General features: G+C 43.4%; 1 protein-coding gene across 3 annotated transcripts in view; it reads left to right on the top strand.

The window, feature by feature from the left end:
- Positions 1 to 21,769, top strand: part of neurl1aa (neuralized E3 ubiquitin protein ligase 1Aa) — a 56,144-nt gene that overhangs the window by 18,556 nt on the left and 15,819 nt on the right. For all 3 annotated transcript variants that reach the window (XR_008570636.1, XM_054778437.1, XM_054778436.1), the window contains exon 4: positions 18,340 to 19,062. Coding sequence is in view for 2 of the 3 variants with exons in the window: in XM_054778437.1 (XP_054634412.1) it covers positions 18,340 to 19,062 (723 nt within the window). In the remaining variant the exon portion in view is untranslated. The remainder of the gene's footprint in view (positions 1 to 18,339; positions 19,063 to 21,769) is intronic.

The raw sequence follows: 21,769 nt of genomic DNA, 5'->3' as shown, positions 1-21,769 counted from the left end.
GCTCAAGCTTGACAAAGTTGCCCAGAAGCAGGCACACGCCTTGTGGCGGCATAACAAACGGTCATTACATTATTTTCATGTTATTTTGTTTTTGCAAGGCAAGACCGGGTCCTTGACTCACTTTTAGGGCACGGCCCAGCAGCTGAGAATCACTGTTCTAGAAGATGAAAACAAGGTCTTGGACAGTATTCTAAAAGTCACAAGTTTTATTTTTGTTTTGTGCCTCCACTCTACATTGCACTTGTCTATAGACATCCAACGCATGTCTATCCTTATGATTCCTTTCAGCATGTTACCCAGATCAGCCCTCGCCATAGATGTACGCATGCCCCTCCACCTCCTATCTCCCAATGTACAGTAAAGCCTTCCATGAAGCAATAAACACTCCCACTGAACAAATGCACTCTATTTATGACAGATGTCTGCCCCCCCCCCACAAAAGCACTCAAAAGCAGCAAGGGGGAGGGGCAAACTGTTGCGCATTATCAGGATAGTCGGGACCTTAGCCAACGTACCAACAAAACATAGCACAGTTTGGTATGAGCCACACTTTGTTGTGACGGAAACTACACGTTTTTTCCTTCCTGAAGAGTCTGCTGTCCTACTGCTGCTGTTTAAAATTAGCCCCCCAGCTAACAACGCCTGTCCTGTGGATGGCATCTTTGCAAAGACTTGACTACTTTTCAGGAGGGGAGCATTGGGATGTTTTTGTGTGGTGGACCCATGTTTTCCCTGTGTGTTTTCTTGGCACAAAAATAGCTTGCCCCCTTCGCAATTTCCTATTTTTTTCATGTTTGTCACATTTAAATATTAGTCAATGACAACACAACTGAACAGAAAATGCATTTTTTGAATGAAGCTTTTTATTATTAAGGGACAAAAAAATCCAAACCCACAAGGCCCTGTGTGAAAAAGTGAAACCTAATAAGTGGCTGGGCCCCCCTTAGCAGCAACAACTGCAATCAAGCAGTTTGTGATAACATGCAATGAGTCTCTTACAGCGCTGGGGAGGAATTTTGTCCCACTCATCTTTGCAGAATTGTTGTCATTCAGCGACACTGGAGGGTTTTACAGCATGAAGCACCTTTTTAAGGTCATGCCACAGCATCTCAATAGGAATCAGGGCAGAACTTGGACTAGGCCACTCCAAAGTCTTCATTTTGTTTTTCTTCAGCCATTCAGAGGTGGACTTGCTGGTGTGTTTTGGATCATTGTGCTGCTGCAGAACCAAAGGTCACGAACAGATGGACAGACATTCTCCTTCAGGAATTTTTTTGGTAGACAGCAGATTCATGGTTCCATTTGTATCACAGCAAGTCTTCCAGGTCCGGAAGCAACAATGTATCAAACAACTTGTAATAGATTTTTCTATGGAAAGTACACAGGCTAATGTTAGCTTGATATTTGAGTTGCGCATTACCAGTAGTATGCTATGTTTGCCGCCTCAGTGTTGGTGTGAGCTATTTTTTATGACACCCTTATTTCGTTACCATAACTAAACAGGATGTACACAGCACTTGTATCATGAAGGCCGGACGTGTGTTGTGTGGGTTGAAAAGGTCTGTTGATTGTTGCTAAAAGAGAGTGGTTGGTTGTGCACCAAAGATGCTAGCTAGTGAAGTTACTCTGCCTTCGCGTCCGTAGTACGCTCTGCTCTGGTTTGGCCACCATGATGGCAAGCAGAAGATTGTAGATTTATAACATTTACAGTTTTAAATAAACAGTGGCCAAGACTCAAAGTGTGTTCCCACACATTACAGCTTAAAGCTACTCTGTTTCCCTGGGTGATCAATTGAATTCATGACATTCATGTATTAGCAATACCATTACTGAAGTAAATGTTGCATTTTGTAAATACTTTAATTTATTATCCATATAATAGAAGTACTTACTTGACTGGAATGGTAATTCACGGATTAGTAATGAATGCCATGTGTGGTCCTACCCACACTTCCAGGTCAATAGAGGTCTGGGTTTGAAATATTATGTCAAAAATGTTCGGAAAAATATCGAACCGTAACACAAACATATTTAACCGAACCGTGAATTTAGTGTATCGTTGCACCCCTAACCCTCACTGTGTTGCCTGTTGCTTATTTTTCTTAAATCCCAAAGTTTGACCCCATAAGCAGGGTTGGCTTGAAATGTAAAGAATTGGTACATACCTTTCTAGCCCTGACAAGCATGTCAATATGAAGTTAGTTGTTGTCAAACGGGTGTTTTCAGCATGGCGGAACAGTGCTGATGGACGGGAGGGAAGTACTTCACTCAGATGTGCACTTTTTGACACAGGCCAATTTTTTTGTCTGCGCTGTGCAACCTTTTCTATGTTCAATGTTCCATGAACCCCCACCATCTGCTGATAAGCCCTGGCGATTTTACAGCTGAAGTGCTTTCACATCGGAAACCTTGCTGGTGCTTTCAGCCCTGCTTTTGTCTGTCATTATAGACGTGTCCATTTTTTTTGTTGGTTTTAGTGTCAGTTGTTTAACTCTTGACTTTTATCACAGATAAATCAAAACAGATTATTTACCCAATATAGATAACCTGCATTTTTTATGTTTGGCTTTATCACTGCTGACAAATAAGCTCTCTAGAGTAACTGGCCTTCGGGTTGTGCCGTACATGGTATAATACGTAAATACCATATGGCAGTATTGATATTATAGCAACTGCCGCATACTGAATTCAAGAAACAACTCATGGCAAAACACGAAAGTGCTGTCCGTGTTGATCTCACTGGCACATTGTGTCTTTGGCAGCAACCATGTCTTCAGTTGAAGTAAAAGTAACCTTAAATGTTAATTTAACCTATTCATTCGTCATTTATATGCACTGATGCACGTCAAACTATAATTGTAAAACTACAAAAACGGGACGGGCGACTGAGCTGACTTTAGCTTCCTGTTTCCATTTTGTCAGCAAACTATCATGCTGTGGACAAGGACATTTTTTGGCAAAAATACATGAACACCGTTGGACTCATGCAGTGTATCAATAACACAACACGACGTACGCAATATTGTATGCTAACCAGAAAAACACCCTAACTGGGACGTATGCTAAACAAGCTTCCACTGTACTGTAGTATAGACAGAATTGTAAGTGTTTTATGTTCTAGATTAATTCATTTTAGAAGAGCCGAGGTGTTAGAATAACTGACTGTCAAATCAACCCAGTTACCAAAAACTAAAGCTGTTTTGTATTTGTCATCATGTCTCTTTTGTTACGTTCTGGTTGGTCTGGAGCTGTAGCAAGCTTGACCCCCGGTGTGCAGAGACGAGGCGTTTGGCGTGCAAACAAAAAAGTCTTTAATTGTACAGGTGCAGGGATAAACAAAAAGCGACAGAGGAAAAGCTCTGTGACAAAAGGTGCAGATAGTCCAGATAGTAGTGGATAGTTCACGTGACAGCACTAACTAGGAGACGAGAAACATGAGTCGCAATGGCAATGAACCAGTGCCGCAAGTACGACGGCGCTTGCCTTTTAACCGCTGCAAATGACAATTGGCCGCAGCTGTCCGGCCACCAAGCGTGAAGTGGCTGTCTCTGCCACCACGCAGGAAGTACAGCTCTCCAAAATAAAGGCGCAGGACAGGAAGAACTCACTCCTGTCCTGCGAAACCTAACAGTACCTCCCCCCCCACGGAACGGATGCCAGACGTTCAGAAGGTCTACGAAATCCAGGGTTGGTGGCGGGAGGATCGGCGGAAGGTTGCCGGGCTTGCACGCGCCCCACCATGGGACGAACGGCGAAGCCGGACCAGCCTCCCCACTGCCGGCGAGAAGGTGTCCGGTGGCGACGCAGGGTCGCACGACGGTGCAGCCGGCGAGCTTGGCTGACGAGGAATCCCCGTGAAAGAGTGGGGTGGCCGAGTCTGCGGTGACGAAGTGGGAGGCGGCCGGGTCTGCGGCGCCGAAGTGGGAGGCGGCCGGGTCCGCATGATGGCTTGCTCACGACTGGAGGAGGAGAAGGAGTCGCAGTGGACGAAGGCTTGCTCTCGGCTGACGGAACAGCCGCGGAGGACGAAGGCTTACTCTCGGCCGGAGGAGGAGAAGGAGTCGCAGCGGACGAAGGCTTGCTCTCGGCCGGAGGAAGGGGCGCTGCGGCAGAAGAGGGCTTACTCTCGGCCGAAGAAAAGGTTGCGCCAGAATCCGGAGGCAGCTGTGCGGTTAGGAACGCACAGCTGACCGTAGCCCCCCCCCTCAAGGAACGGATCCCAGACGTCTCCAGAAGAGTGGAGAAGGGGCTGGAGGTGGCCCTTGCGTCCGGTCGCCTGGCCGAGAGCGACGCTGGTCCTCAGCTCCCGGAGGCGCTCCTTGAGCCCGCCAGGTGCCCTGTAGTCCTGCAGCATACGCTCGCAGCAAGCGGCCATCTCTGCAATGCTGCAGTGCACTGTCTCTGCGGGGGTCAGGTTTGGCTGGTTCATTCTGTTACGTTCTGGTTGCTCTGGAGCTGTAGCAAGCTTGACCCCTGGTGTGCAGAGACGAGGCGTTTGGCGTGCAAACAAAAAAGTCTTTAATTGTACAGGTGCAGGGATAAACAAAAAACGACAGAGGAAAAGCTCTGTGACAAAAGGTGCAGATAGTCCAGATAGTAGTGGATAGTTCATGTGACAGCACTAACTAGGAGACGAGAAACATGAGTCGCAATGGCAATGAACCAGTGCCGCACGTACGACGGCGCTTGTCTTTTAACCGCCGCAAATGACAATTGGCCGCAGCTGTCCGGCCACCAAGCGTGAAGTGGCTGTCTCCGCCACCACGCAGGAAGTACAGCTCTCCAAAATAAAGGCGCAGGACAGGAAGAACTCGCTCCTGTTTTGCGAAACTTAACATCTTTTCTTTTATAATATTGTACAGGATTTTTCTGCATTTATTTTTCTCGCACATTTATTTTTTGGAACCTCGGTTCCACTGTATTTCATCATTCATTCTACATTTCAGTTCAGCTTCAGCATTTGCTTCATCTAGTTGACTTACAGACTTTCACTTTACTTTACTATTTCTGTCATAAAGTGGTAACATTTGAAATCAGGCTGAAGTGAAGCTGTCCATAATAAATTGAAATGCAACAAGAAAAAGCAGAACAGTTGTTTATAATATAGACTCATGTCCTGGTTCTCGGGTTAGCGGTCTCAAATGCTCTCACAACACATATCAGAGACAGGCACACAACAGGACTTGACTTGAAATTGGAAAAGTGGCTGAGTAGCTGAGTAATCCCAGCTGTTATGAGGCAGCAGTCACTTTAGCTTTAATCAACAGGGGCCAATGTGGGACGTCCCTGAAGGACAGGATAATCAAGTCGGATTGCAAAGCTTTGGGCTCTCTGGCACCTTTCACCATACTAAGCCAAGGAAAACAGTTTGGTCCATCTGGATGTGCAGAAAAGCCAATCTATAAATTGAGTTCATAGAAATGATGAGGAATTGAGCTGGCAAAAACACTGGTGAGTCTCGTCTACTTTCAGACAATGGATTTAGTTATGCAGTAGATGTCGATTTTACGTTGACAACAGGACCACATTGCTCAGTCCGCACAGGTAATTCAGGTGATTGGGAGACAAACCAGAATGATGAAACCAGAAGAAAGAATATTTATCTGTGGGGCATAGCTTTGTGGAGCAGAACCTCAGTTAGCGTACGCCCAGGTTAGCACATATTTTGGTTAATGTGGAAAATGTGTGTGAAATTTGTATACTGCTATCCTGTTCAGCTGGAGCATATCCCGGCTGACTTCGGATGAACGGTGGAGTACACCCTTGGTTGGTTGCCAGTTAATCAGAGGCAAAAATAGAATCATGTAGTCAACATTTACACTCTTGCTAGTCACTCGCTGGGAATGTAGGCTGGCCACACAGCTGAGTGAACCACTACACTGAGTTTTTATTTTTATGTGTTCGCTTTTCCCATCCCAACTACCACGAAGAATGTTTTCTTTTGCCAAGACTACCCACAGAACGTAACAATAGTACATATCCTGAATTTGTCACAGCAATCAATTTGTCATTTGTGGCCATACATAAAAAAGAACAATGATGTGAGGATGTCATATAATTGGCTCCTTTTGCGGTGTTGATATCGGAGATCGGAGGTTGGTCCGATGAGTGACGACATGTATCACAAATAAGTATTGGGGAAGTTACTAAAGTCTGGTATTCGACTTTGTTGTCACTTGCTACTCATACTTTTCATGGAAAGGAGCATACTGGGCAGATCAAGGCGGTACTTAGTTGCCATGTTTGCAGTTGCCATTGCAATGGCATCAGTTATCTTTAGCTTCAGGGTGTTTATGACCCATGTCAGTTTCTCTTGGAGATTAGAAAAGTATCTAACTGATGCATTTATCTTTGTTGGATACATGATATCTTTAACATAACTGCTTAGAAAAAGAGACGTATGAGGTGAACTATGTGACCTGGAAAATGGCCAATCCCTTCTATTTAACAGAACCTATTTCATCAACAGGATACCTGGAAAAACACAAATTAAAAACTCTGATAACCCCCTAGTACATGGAACAAATCTGATTCAAATATTTCAACAATTGCTTTTGTAATAAGTTTTTTCATTGCAAAGAGACGTTGTGGACACCCTGTACATAATAATAGTCTCCAGTTCAAATAGCACTATTTACTAGTGGTAGGAAACTCCATTCCCTTGACTAAGTTCTTATCAGGGTTCTTATGCAAGTATGGAAGGTATGGAATTTGATTTTATAAATACCCAGGTCTGGAATTTTGAAATGTGAAATCCGATTCTTTGGAGTCACTCGTCGCAGAAACTCACACATGCGCAACAAGTTCGGAGGCCGAGCTATAGATGCGCTGCAAGCACCTGTGAGTCAATGAAAACGTGTGTCTTCGTCAAGTACCCGTGAGTCAGTGAAACTTGAGCCATTGTCGAGATGTACCCTGATGTAATGATCAACACCTTCAGTTTGAGGGAAGGAGCTCATCAATTAAATCACCTGCTGAAGAAACTGGTTGGAGAGAAAACCTGCAGCGTCTCAGCCCTCCAGGGCACCAGTTTGACACATGTGTTGTAGACAATCAAGTAAAGTGAAATTCAATGAAAACATTTACGTATTGTATATGCTTGTAGATGCGAGCTGACTTTAAAGTTCCGTCCACCCACAGCAACTAAATGCGTACCTGAGATCAGTGAAATGTACAAGCGTATTTAAGGGTCAAAATGTGTGCTGTGTAGGAAATATGCATCCAGGTTGGCAGGTCTGCAATTCTCCTTGACTCCATTTTAGCAGAGAAGCCAAATTCTGACAATCGACATTTTATTTATTTGTCTTCAGTCTCTGCGTGTAGTGTGACATGCACCACCAAAAAAACCTTCAAGCTGCGATGGCCCTGACTGTTAAGGCTGTGATTGGATGGCTTGTAGTACTTTATTTCCTCTTTCCTTGTCAGTGTTTAGAGGGCCGACAGCTCACCTCCGCGACCACCTTCTTCTCCTATTTCTTTAATTAGCAACACAATCCTTACATTTTTCAAGTTGCGAGGGGGTAGCGTACTCACGTCTGGTATTATCAAGCCATCAGTGAGTGCTTGAAGCTATGTTTGTGTAAATGTGCAGGGTGGTGACTCCAGTTTGTTTGTCCTCCTTCGTGTCTGCATACAAAAATAAAACAAGGGGGCTCAAAGTCCCATATGATGGAGGTTATTATCACTGAGGTCCTGGCATTCGTACTGGCAAAGAACATTGACACATGCTGAATTCTGCCGATGACCTAAGGGACAGGGCTTTTGTGACTTACCGGGCATTTTACCCTCCTCTTTGTTACGGTCATATGTCATCTTGGAGCCTTTCCAACAGCCACCCGTTCAAAGCCTTCTACCCTGATGAGGGAATGAAGTCTGGGCCTTTGCCAAGGAATAAAGAACATTCCAAACATCTAGGACAAAGACCTCTCTAACTCTATCCAACTCTTCTACTGCCCTTGTGCCTTTCAGTTGAATGGCGGGTCAGTCGGTACTTTAGTAAAAAAAAAAAAAAGTCATTCATTCATTCATTTTCTATGCCACCTGTTTTCATTAGCGTTGCAGATTTTAGTACGAATTATTGCATGAAAACGCATGCTGTTTAAAATGCAAGTAAACACATTCAGCAGATTGTGTGTCTTTTTAAAAGATTGGCGCGTGTATACATACACTTTCATCAGTCGATCACCGGTGCAGGCTTTCTGCACATTGACCAGTCTCCACGGACAACTTACGGTGCAGTACTTTCCAAAATTAAATTTTAGGGATGGTCCCCATGTATTATTATGACTTATTATTATTTCAAGATTCAAGAGTTTTATTGTCATAAGCACAGTAAAACTGGTGGTTCTGCTATGCAATGAAATTCTTTTTCTGTTCATTCTCCCAAAAAAGAAAGAAGGAAAAAAAACACAAGAAAATGAATAAGAACAGAAGAAACATAAATACCAATAAATTACGCAACAACAACAGAAGAGACATTAATACAGATAAATAATACAAATAAATAAATAAATAAAGTGCTATGAGTGTGTGCGTGTGTTGCGTGCGGCGTGTGTGAGTGCTTCGTTGAGAAGCCTGATGGCCTGTGGGTAAAAGCTGTTTGCCAGCCTTGTGGTCCTGGACTTCAAACTCCTGTAGCGTCTGCCTGACGGTAGGAGTGTGAATAATGAGTGTTGTGGATGTGTGCTGTCCTTGATGAGGTTGTGTGTTCTGCATAGGACTCTAGATTTATAAATGTCTTGCAGTGAGGGGAGGGCTGCCCCAACAATGGACCTCATTCACGAAACATTCTTACTCACAAATGTGTTCTTAAAGCCTTCTTACGAAGATTTTTGGCATTCATGAAACGTGTTCTCAACTCACAGTTCTTAGATCTAAGAACAAATTCTACGAACGCTCAGGAGGACTCTTACGCACAAGCAAAGCTTGCACTTTCAATGCACAATCGCTCTCATGATGGATTTTGCAACCTGATCCCAAAAAATGTAGTGCAAATAAAATATCCCAACAATTATTTATCATCAAAACAACAAAAATATACTCCATCGATGAATATATATTCAAATCCCAATTCATCAAAAAAAAAAAAAAAGTAGCTGGCTGGACGTGCGTAGAGAGAATGTGTAGGGACCATGTAGATTTATTTGCTGAAAGCGACGAATATTTGATGTCCCGCTTCAGGCTTCCCTCTCTGTTCTTGCAGGTGTGCAGGATCATCAGAATAACATTGCAATGAAACGTGGTGTGCCTATTGCGCACGTAGCACACCCAGATAACGACATGCGCCCCCAGCCACGTCTTGAGCCAGAGCACGGGTCTGCTGTATTAATTAGGCAGGTCTAATCAAATGTAACCATAGAAAAAATAAATTGTCACACACAAACTATGTATTTTGACTCTATTTTTCCATCATGATTGTGTAAATATTTTGTAGAGTTTCCGAAATGGTTTGGTTTCTGATTGATGGCCCACCTCCCGTTTCCTCCAGATCCCTCCGGTGCAGTCCAATCTTTTTTTTTTTAGTCTATTTTAAGTCAAAACACTTCTTTTTAACCTCTGCGGTGGCGTGTTTCTCCGTGGAAACGGCATTTATGTTTCCTGCAATGGTGCTCCATGCCGACTCTTTTTGGATGGCCTGATGACCGGTGGATACACTTGAAAATAAGGTGGTCTTGTGTTCGGTCACTCCTTGTAAAAGCACCTCTATTTCTGTAGAATTGAAGTTTTTCTTCTGTTTGTTGTCCAGCTGCTTCTCAGTCTTGCCCTTGCGCAATGCCATCTCCGCCTCCAGCTGCCTGTTGCGCACGGCACATTTTTTACCTTATATAGGAAATAATAGGCGGTGACCTATGCAAATTAGGCCTTACATGCACGTGCATCGCAGTTGGCATTCATCAACCTAAGAACACCGGTGCGAACGATTATCCCTACTTAAGAACGTGTCGTGAATGTGGCGCAGTTTCCAACCCACGCCTTCTTAAGTACAGTTCTTAAGAAGACTTTTAAGAAAATGTTCGTGAATGAGGCCCAATGTTCTGTGAGGTCTTGATCACCCGCTTGAGTGCCTTCCTATCACGTGTTGTACAGTTACCGTACCAAACAGTAATGGAGGCTGTAAGGACACTTTCCATAGTGCATCTGTAGAAGCCACTAAGGATTTTGGTGGACATGCCAAATTTCCTCAGTCTTCTCAGGAAGTACAGTCTTCTTTGGGACTTAAGGAGACTCATAATTTGTTGGGTGTTGTGGGACCAGGTGAGGTCCTCGCTGATGTGTGCCAAGGAACTTGAAGGTTTTCACCCTCTCCACCTCAGTCTCATCAATAAACAGGGGTCTATGCGGCTCCTTTTTCCTTGTTCTTGGGTCGATGATCATCTCTTTAGTCTTATCTGTATTGAGAAGGAGATTGTTATTACGACACCAAGCTATGAGGTCCGCCACCTCTCTTCTGTATGACGTTTCAACACCACCAGTGATCAGGCCGATGACTGTAGTGTCATCCACAAATTTATTGATGCTGGTGTTGGCTGGTGAGGACACGCAATCGTAGGTGAAGAGCGTGTAGAGGAGTGGACTCAGCACACACCCCTGTGGGGTCCCAGTGCTCACAATTCTTGAGCTGGATGTGCGATTGTGGACTCTGACTGACTGAGGCCTGCCTGTTAGAAAGTTAAACACCCAGTTACAGAGGGAGGGTGACAGGCCAAGTGTGAGGAGCTTGTTTGTGAGTTTGTGGGGGCTGACTGTATTAAAAGCAGAGCTATAGTCTATAAATAGCATTCTGACATATGTGTCCTGGCCCTGTAGGTGAGAAAGGGCTGTGTGGATGGCAGTGTTGACTGCATCATCTGTGGACCGATTCTGGCGATATGCAAACTGTAGAGGGTCCACAGTGGCCGGGATGCTCTTTTTGATGTGGGTCATGACTATCCTTTCAAAGCACTTCATTACAATAGGAGTGAGTGCTATAGGGCGATAGTCATTTAAGCAGGTCACGTTGCTCTTCTTGGGTACGGGCACTATGGTGGTGGACTTAAAGCAGGTCAGTACAGATGCTTGTGCAAGCGACAGGTTAAATATATCAGCAAGCACATCAGCTAGCTCTGATGAGCAAACCCAAAGTGCACGGCCTGAGATGTTGTCTGGGCCTGCTGCTTTTCGTGGGTTTGTTTTGTTCAGAACCCTGCGCACATCAGCTGATGTCACCATGAGAGGTGAGTCCTGTGTGCTCCCCAAGTCCAGCCACCCTCTCTGCTCATCAGGAGTTTGGGTGTCAAAGCGGGTGTAGAACTCGTTCAGCTCGTCTGGAAGTGTGGTTTGGCTGGATGTGGCTACGCTACTCCGCTGTCAATAGTCTGTGATGTGCTGGAGCCCCGCCCACATGTGCCGAGGGTCTGAGGTGGAGTAGTAGCCCTCCAGCTTCTGTCTGTACTGTCTTTTGGCCTCTCGTATGGACCTCCTCAGGTCATATCTGGCCTCTTTGTAGTCCTCAGCGGTGCCCATGACAAATGCAGTCGAACGAGCACGTAGCTTAGCCCTTACATCACAGTTCATCCACGGTTTTTGATTGGGGTATTTTCTGTAATACTTGGTGGTGGTAACAGTCTCTATACATGTGCTAATGTAGCCAGTAACAGCGGAAGCATATTCATCCAAATCAACAGTACAATCTTCCCTCCCCGCTGCAGTTCTAAACACATCCCAGTTTGTGTAGCCAAAGCAGTCCTGAAGTACTTGATCAGGTTCTTCATTCCACACTTTAACTGCTATACTTACAGGGGGAGCTTGCTTTAGGAGTTGTCTGTATGTTGGATAAAGGAATATGGAGATCTGGTCGGCCTTTCCAAAGTGGGGTCTTGGAACAGCCTTCAAAGCACCTTTCATGTTGCTGTAGACTTGGTCCAGGATGTTATTTTCCCTCGTGGGAAAGCTTACATGCTGGTAATATTTGGGGAAAACAGTGCTGAGGTTGCAGTGGTTGAAATCGCCAGATATAATAAATACAGCGTCTGGGTGTTTGGTCTCGTGTTTATCAATGATGTCATGCAGGAGGCCCAGTGCGTTAGCAGTGTTAGCTCGTGGTGGAATGTAAACAGCAGTTAACTACACAGCGCTAAACTCACGAGGCAAATAAAAAGGTCTGCATTTCACCATCAGCAGCTCAATGTCCTGCGAGCAGTGCTTTTCCATCGTCTGTACTTCTATTCACCACCGTTTGTTTACGTAAACACAGACGCCGCCACCTCTGTGTTTACCAGACGCTAAAGTCCGATCACCCCGATACGCGGCAAATGTTTCCAACTGGATCGCCGAGTCCGGTATATCCTCCGTCAGCCAGGTTTCTGTGAAGGTGAGCACACAGCATTCTCTGATCTCACGTTGAGCTGTAATCCTTGCTCTTAGTTCGTCCATCTTGTTTTCAAGAGAGCGTACGTTGGCGAGCAGCAGGCTTGGTAGCGGTGGCCTAGTTGCTCTAGCTTTTAGCCTAGCATGCAGGCCGCCTCTATTGCCTCGTTTCCCCCTCGGATGCTTTGCTCGCCGGGTATTCAGCTCACCAGGCCCGCAGGCTGCTGCGTTCTCCCGGCACAGAAGAAAGCCAAAATCTGAGAGGCTGAATGAAAGATCATGATGAACCCTGCCGATGTTCAAGAGTGTCTCTCTGTTGTAATGTACTGCGTGAGTGCGTTGAATGTCCAAAATGAACAATAAAATAGCAAAAAATAGAAAAAAACGGGAGAGTGAGACAGAGACGACTGCCAGGGAGGGCGCCATCTTGTGGTTCTGGCGGTATGCAAACTGTAGAGGGTCCACAGTCGCCGGGATGCTATTTTTGATGTGGGTCATGACTATTCTTTCAAAGCACTTCATTACAATAGGAGTGAGTGCTATAGGGCGATAGTCATTCAAGCAGGTCACGTTGCTCTTCTTGGGTACGGGCACTACGGTGGTGTACTTAAAGCAGGTTGGTTCAGATGCTTGTGCAAGCGACAGGTTAAATATGTCAGCAAGCACATCAGCTAGCTCTGATGAGCAAACCCGAAGTGCAGGGCCTGAGATGTTATCTGGGCTTGCTGCTTTTCGTGGGTTTGTTTTGTTCAGAACCCTGCGCACATCAGCTGATGTCACCATGAGAGGTGAGTCCTGCGTGCTCCCCAAGTCCAGCCACCCTCTCTGCTCATCAGGAGTCAAAGTGGGCATAGAACTCATTCAGCTCATCTGGAAGTGTGGTTTGGCTGGATGTGGCTACGCTACTCCGCTGTCAATAGTCTGTGATGTGCTGGAGCCCCGCCCACATGCGCCGAGGGTCTGAGGTGGAATAGTAGCCCTCCAGCTTCTGTCTGTATCGCCTTTTGGCCTCTCTTATGGAACTCCTCAGGTCATATCTGGCTTTTTTGTAGTCCTCAGCGGTGCCCATGACAAATACGGATACTTCAATATTGTATATCTGCTAGGGGTGAGATCTCGCAAGAAGAAAACATCGTTTGGAGAAAATTCCAGGCTAAATAAGCAGCAATCGCTGCTCACTGGTCTTTTATTTTGCGGCTGTCAGTGCCACTTACTGGCAGTCAAAAAAACATACTAGTAGACTGTACATAGTTTATCATAGTGTATCATAGTTCTCACAAAACAGTGAATGTTATTGTGTTATTGTTGTGAATATGTCACTTTCTTGGCTTTGCTGCGAGTTCATGGCTGCATGTCTTTTAATTTGGTTCCTGGAACGTGTTCTGGCCGTGACGTCACAGCCAAGATGGACTCGGTTCAGAAAATTCACTGTGGGCATGTCAAAATCACAACTTCATTTCACTCCCATTTCATAGTTGTTTATTTATGTATGGCAGCAGTACGACAAAAATGTTTTATTAAGTGAGTACTTTCATTTTGTTATTGTTTTTCTCTCTTTTGTTTGGTGCCATGAGAGCACTTATAAGACCACAACTTGTTGTATTCTACATCGGTCACTAGGTGTCAGTAATTGTTTGGTGAGACAATAATAATAAAATCATAATCATAATAACAGTATGGGTTAGTGTTGCGGCCATAGCCCACAACAAGCTAAAACACAACTCTGAACCCCCGATGTCACTTTCTGTCCACCATCGATTCTGCTCCCCTACAAGGTAAATTGTTTATTGGCTTATTTTCTCTGATTATTATGAAACTTCTTGAATTCTTCTTGAATTGTACTTTTTCTTTGTCTGAGGATCTGAAACTGGACTAGCTTGATTTTCTTAAAGCAGTTTCACCTCTCATCCGGGTCCAAATCCAGTTGCTCTGATTCAACTCCTCAGATGTAACTGTAATGTATAAAGTTAATAATAACTCGTTACCCAAAAATCTAATCAAGTATTTCTCAATCAGAGAGGAGAAATATGATCTTAGAGGAAAATTAAACCTAAAACATTTATATGCGAGAACAACGCTGAAAACCCACAGCATTTCCGTGTGTGGAATTAAATTATGGAACGGATTGAGTAAAGAACTCAAACAATGTACAGAGATGAGCAAATTCAAAAAACAATACAAGCAGTTGATGTTTGCTAAATACAAGGCAGAAGAGTCCTGATTGTTCTGTCAGGTTTGTTATTTTATTTTATTTATTTTTTTATTTTCTATTTTATTTTATTTTATTTTATTTTATTTTTTATTTATTTAATTAAATTTTATTTTTTATTTTTATTTATTTATTTATTTATTTATTTATTTATTTATTTATTTATAATTTTCTTTGTTGTGTTTAAAAAAAAAAAAAAGGAAAGGGAAAAAAAAAAAAGCTTTGTTCTTATTTATTTATTTATTTATTTATTTAGTATTGTCATCATTATTATCATTATTATGAATGTTCTCTCTTTTTTTGGGGGGGGAGGGTTATCTCACCGTTATCTATTATGTGTTATTCTGACTATCACTGAAAACATGACATGGAATCCAGGAAGTGAACTACATGTACTGTACTAGATGTAGAATGGATGGGGGGTAGGATTAAATAAGCTTTGCTTCTTCCTACTCCTTTTGGACATGTGGAACTGTCAAAGAATGATTCACGAGATGTATTCCATTGTAACCTTCATGTTCAAATAAACTAAACCAAACCAAACCAAACCAAACTTAAAACACACTTTTTGTTCAAATAATTGTTTCATTTGTGAAAGTTTATTGTTCCTGAGCAGGAAGAGGGCGGGATATAATATGTGCAACGCATTCCAAATTTAGCTCCCTCTAGGCAGCGGCAAACAGGCCCTCATATTTAAGAAGTTTGAGCTGAGAGATTTCCGCACTTTGGGTTTGTCATTGACGGGTGCTGGTGGGTCCCGCAGCCAAAGCATTTGAGAACCACTGGTATAGAGGGTACTAAGTGTCTCACCCTTCAATGCTATTGTGTCCAAATCCTACTGTGGGTTCCACATTTATTTTGGGGTAATGGCTATTCATATGACTATACTCTATCAGGAAACGCATGTGTGCATGTAAACTTACTGAGTGTATTTGTCTTAAATGCCGGGACTGGTGACGGAGCTAATGTTACTTTCTTTCTCAAATATTTTGTGTTGTCTCCCCATGAACTTCTGCTAATAGCCAGATTTTATTCAGATCCATCTTACCCGTCTTCTTTCTTAGCTGATCCAGACCATGTCCATTTGATTGGCTTTCACTTGTTGTACACCCTTCTATAGCCTTTAAAACCTCCATAATCTTCCTTTACGTTGTATCTTCTTCATTCTCTCCCTCCTCTTCACCTTTGATGACATAAGGGAATAACCTCCCAAGACTTTGGATAAAGATAAGCCCTGTTTGAGAGATTGTGTGTGTGTGTGACTAAGTGAGAGTAAATCCCACTCCCAGCCCACTGCAACCCTGGCTCATACTCCTGGCACGTTTCGTCTGCTCTGGGTAACAGATCCCCAAAGCCAACCTCCCTCTCCACACCTCCTCGTGCTCTCCATTAGCTGGCCATTCCCGAATGAAAAAAATTTACTGCGTAAATGTTTGCCAACAGACTGCCTTTGCCAACATGAACATGCTACATTTCTCCCTCCACCACCCTCGGCCCTTGTAAGTCACGCTTACAATGGATTAGCAGGCCAGGTGGTTAATTATTCCAATCAAAAAGGCTCAGACGAGAAGCTGAAAAAAAAGCTTCAATCGGTGTCAATTTTTTAAAAGACCCAGTAAAAGAAGTGTTATAGCTATACACTAAGTCCTCAACTTACGGACATCCGACATGCGAACATTCGGAGATACGAACACAAGCTGACTGGTCTATTTTTTCAAGTATTTTGCCTTGTAGTACTGTAACTCCATATTTATACTGCTACATGCTTGACCAGTAGAGGGCACTGTGACACTGCTAATGGGACCAACAGGTAGAGGAAGAAAAGGAAGAGGAGAGAGGAAGGCTAAATTGTAGTTGTATGATACAACCCGGACAGAGCGTGTGATTAAAGTTTATGAAGAGTTAATAGGCCTGCTTAATTCTACACCACCCACAGAACACTACCTCTTTTAGAAGAGTCTAACCACCACCACCATTTGTCCTTTTTTTCAATAACTCCTCCTCCTCCACAACGACGTATGCTCGACCACTCCTCTTCAAAGGTAAATAACATTTATCATTACGTTTTATTATTGTTTTTTTCATTAATTATCCTGGTTTAATATTACTACTGCATTCAAACTCATATTTACATACATACGCATATACTGTATATGTATACACGTACATGTAGTACCTATATCATTGGTAATATTACCTTTTCCCCGACTTAAGAACAATTCGACTTGCGAACGGTCGTCTGGAACCAATTGTGTTTGTTGGTTGGGGACTTAGTGTACAATTACCTGAGATTATTTGAATAACTCATCAGGTTCTACATTTGGGTTCAATATTCAATTAAAAGGGAAGAATCAGGTGTTGACCTACACCCACGCACACATGGGACGTTTTTGCACTAGAGGAACTTGACCCTGGAACTGTGTGAACTGTTTGGGCGGCAGAGACAGTTGCCGAAATGAAGTTCCTCTTCATTGTTCGGGTCTGGAAGAAGTCCCTGCTGTTCTGGTTGGATTACTTTTTTGACGTTATTTCATTGGCATGTTTCAGACCAGTCCGTTGTAAATCCACTGACTGATGGATAGATGGATGGATGGATGGATGGATAGGTGGATGGATGGATGAATGGATGGATGGATGGACAGATAGATGCCATCCATCCCCAAATGTTCTCAGATGGATTGAGATCAGGGGAACATGCAGGATGGTCCAAAGCAGTGAGGTTATTCCCCTGGAAGACGTCCTTTGTCAGGCAGGCATTGTGATCTGCAGTGTCGTCCTGTCGTCATTACTGCACAGACGAGGGCCTTCAGTCATGAGGGATGCCCCCTGAAACATCTTGAAACAGTAATCTGCCGTTTGACGTGAATATTTTGGCTTTTCAAGGCTGTGATCTTAAACTTTTGAAAAGCTGACGAACAGCCTATTTAATTCTAATGCTTGTTTGCAATAAATTGCTTACTCGGTTGTTTTTTAATCTCCCTCCCATTTCTTCCTTTTGCATTTTGAAGCTCTACTTAGAACCTCCTTAAGATCCAACAGTGCAACATGGACATTCTACATTTAAATTCAAGTTTTCAACTGGTTTTAAGATTTGTATCAGGAATGTGTAATATATGTATATATATATATATATATATATATATATATATATATATATATATATATATATATATATATATATATATATATAATAACTAAACATAATCCATTTAAAAAAAAACATCTGAATGCATTATGGAGGGAAACGGCATACTTGGTGAAGAAATAGTTGCAATAGAAGAGTTTTCATTGAGTAAAACTGGACTAGAACTGTCACATATAGATAAGACTAAAATGTGAAAAACTCCATACTGAGATGGCTGCCAGAAACAACACTGAACAACATTGATGTAAAAGGCAAGAACGCACGTGTGACGTGCACATTGTGTACATTGTGGACACTGTGTACGTTGTGTACATTGTGTACATTGTGTACATGTCCCACACCAATTGTGAGTAACTTCAATCTCATCAAACATCTCCCAACGTCACTACAAAGCTAAATCCCAATTCTTTGACATAATTCAGTTACTTTTCTGGCAAAGTAACAAGTAACTATAACTAACTGCCCTTCTAAGGAAATTTGCCCAACACTGCTTGGGTACTGAAGCCAAGCTTTCTTCTTCCTAACGATAGTCTTCAGATCCTACACTCTTGCATTTAACTGTGAAGTGGTTCGTTTAAAAAGCCAAACTAACGAGGAGTCTGTTTCACATCTAATTGCTTCTCTCACCGTTCCTTTCCAGACAGTGAGATTGTTCCTCCTGACTGCCTACGCCCACGGTCTTTTACGACTGTGCGCTCCTCCTCTCTGCGGCGCGAGACAGACGACTCCCGGCTCTCTGTTAGCCTGTGTGACCTCAATCTTCAGCAAGACGACGGTGGCCCCTCCCACAATCACTCTCACCGCCACACGCTTCACCTGGCCTCGGCCTCCTCTACCTGTCCCATCCCCCAGAACTCCCTCAACTCACAGCAGTCGTCTCTTTTACCGTCAGCCTTGGAGAGTGATCTCCACTTCCACCAGCTGCGTGGCGCCCACATTAAGACGTTAGACAAGCAGACGGTAGCGAGATCAGAGCATTCACGTGAGGAGCACACTCTGGTGTTTACCAACCGCCCCCTACGAACTGGAGAGTGCGTGTTCATCAAAGTCACCAAGTCCAGTCCAACCCGCTCAGGCTCCTTGTCCTACGGTGTGACATCCTGTGACCCGGCGGTGCTGCGCCCAAGTGACCTGCCGTACAATCCTGAGGCTCTCGTGGACAGGAAGGAGTTTTGGGCAGTATGTCGCGTGCCCACGCCTCTCCAAAGCAGTGACATCCTGGGCTTCTTGGTCAACCAAGAAGGGGAGGTCATCCTAAGCCACAATGGCACCAATGTCGGCATGCAAGTGTGTGTGGACAACTCACGGCCGCTCTGGATGTTCTTTGGTCTACATGGGGCTGTGACTCAGCTGAGAATTCTGGGTAAGTAGGGACCTTATGCCATCGCGTTTGACACCAACTTGTGGTTCAGTTGAATAAAATGTTTTTTAGAAGCCATAGATTGGGCTTAGCTGGGGTGTGGAGTTACGAGCATTTTTATTCTTTGACTTCATGCTTTAACTTCCAAGAATCGTCCCTTTCAAAAATGAATCTGTGTTGGAAAAAAAAACATTCCCATAAGACCGTGACGTGCCCCAGGATCAGAGACTTATGTATCAGAGTATTGATCTTCATGCATGCTCACCACTGGTGAAAGCTCTCAACTCGTGCTTCATTCCTTTGCCCCCCGGGGTTGAAATTGATTTGGTGCTAAATGCGAACTGTGACAGTCTACCTATTGAGACAAACACTCTGAGCAGCAGCAATGACAAACAAATAGCTGGAAGAGAAGCAGACATTTATAGAGTTGGGAAGAAAAGTAGATGCTTAAGATGAAGAAACAAGCAAACTTGTAAAGAACTCCTGTGGGTAGGAAGGCTGTGAAACAGTGTTCACTTTGGCAGTAGTTCTTCATTTGAGTTTCAGTCAGTTTTTTAGAGTACTATTTACTAAAAGTGGGAATCTCTGGCCACCTCACGATTTGATGCGGTTATGATTCAGAGGCCTGCGATGCGATGATGAAATAATTATTGATGCATCTTTTTTTGTGGTCAATAGTTTTTATATGTGTAATTTTGTTCTATTTATAATTTCTTTTTACTTACTGTGTACTACTAAAACAAAGCATATTTGTAATGAGCCACAATTAAAATAAACATGAAACAGATGGATTTACTTCCATTATCTTTGAATAATTGGAAGGTTCCATCTAGCAACATATTTGCCACAGAAGCAGCAGGAAGAAAATGGAGAAAATGACAAACTTCAGCATATTCTAAGTAACCAACATAAAAAATCTGCCATTATTTACAAATACATTTGAGACACTGTGAGTAAATTTTTCATTTATTGTGCAACCATGTGCAACCAGTTTATTTCTTTCCCTTTTAAAATTTCAGTGTAACAAACCTAGACTATGCGACTGGAAACTAGTTCTCGCTCTCGAATGTGTGCATTGCTGGAGTGGAGCCGGCGTTCTGCGCTCGCGCCAGTCTCCACTGAGGGATGGAAAATTAATTCACTGTGGCCAAGTGGGTCATGATTGTGTAGAAATTGCTAAATGTTTGCTGTATGCACATTGCTAGTAGCTGTTCAAGCTAAAATGGGACCATTTTCGGTGGCTGTAACTTTAGCTACAATCTAAATTGGTGCCAGGTAGCTCATGAATGTGGAGAAAAACAGACTGTGTCCACCATTACTTGCAATTAAACACAAAGTACAGTACATACTGTATGACGAGTGCAACCCAAATGGTCAAACTATGTAATGTAAAAACGTAGCACAAGGCCTTTATTGTTTCTGTGCAAATTGCTAGCTATCCAGCTCAAGATGCTTGTCATAAATTGAGTAGAGGGCAACAGTTGTGTCTGGAAGGTCATTGTTTTTCGTGGTCCCTTCAACTAAGACATTCAAGATTCAAGATTCAAGAGAGTTGTATTGTCATGTGCATGGTAAAAACAGCAGTTATACCATGCAATGAAAATCTTATTCTGTTCATTCTCCCATGAAAAGAAAGAAAACACAAGAAAGAATCAGAACTTAAGAAACATAAACACATAAACATATATACCAATAAATTAAGCAACAAAAACAGAAGAGACATTAATACAAATAAATAAATAAATAAATAAATAATGAAGTGCTATGAGTGTGTGCGTGTGTTGCGTGCGGCGTGTGTGAGTGCTTCGTTGAGAAGCCTGATGGCCTGTGGGTAAAAGCTGTTTGCCAGTCTTGTGGTCCTGGACTTCAAACTCCTGTAGCGTCTGCCTGACGGTAGGAGTGTGAATAATGAGTGTTGTGGATGTGTGCTGTCCTTGATGAGGTTGTGTGTTCTTCGTAGGACTCTAGTTTTATAAATGTCTTGCAGTGAGACATGGTGAATAGCACAATGTGGCTCGTAGAAGTCCTTCTCGGAATTGTTGTACATATAACAGTAACACACTTATAAGCTATTGAATGGACATTGGCAAGTAGCTAGGAGTAGCGCTAGCGCTGGGAGTAAACTGTATGTCCAGTAACAGGACTTGTAATTTATCATCCAACAAACATGGTCAACCTTCAGGTGCCACTTCAAATGTGTGGTATTGCACCCAATATTGTGGACATATTTACCGCTGTCTCCCTACTCAAGGCATGCCGGTGTTTTTTTGCAAATTGAGTATATTGAGTATATTTAAAGTATACGATTTGTCCTCATTAGGGATACAAGTTAGCTGGAGCCATCCCCAGCTGACTTCGGACGAGAGGCAAAGTACCCCGTGGGCACATATACTGTAGCATAGACCGGGGTCGGCAACCCGCGCTCTTCAGCCTCCTTGTTGTGGCTCCCTTCGCAATGCTCGAATATTTTTTTAACACACGAGTGGGGAAAATGCGTTTTGAAAAGAATTAAAAATATCAAACTTTCTGTAAGACCCTGAATGCATCATGGCTGAGTTCTGATTGGTGAGTGCGAGGTTGGGAGGGAAAGCCAAATGGCTCTTTTGATAGTAACGCTTGGAGACCCCTGGTATAGCCATCATTCATTTGGGCGCCAGGCGGGGGGTCGCTCCTCTCGTGGGCCCTGTCGTGCGGTGCTTGCTTCTCTGTC

The sequence above is a fragment of the Dunckerocampus dactyliophorus genome, chromosome 6, assembly GCF_027744805.1.
Source record: "Dunckerocampus dactyliophorus isolate RoL2022-P2 chromosome 6, RoL_Ddac_1.1, whole genome shotgun sequence".
NCBI classification, from domain to species: domain Eukaryota; kingdom Metazoa; phylum Chordata; class Actinopteri; order Syngnathiformes; family Syngnathidae; genus Dunckerocampus; species Dunckerocampus dactyliophorus.
The sequence above is the reverse complement of the archived record's forward strand: the minus strand, read 5'-3'. Positions and strand labels throughout refer to the sequence as shown.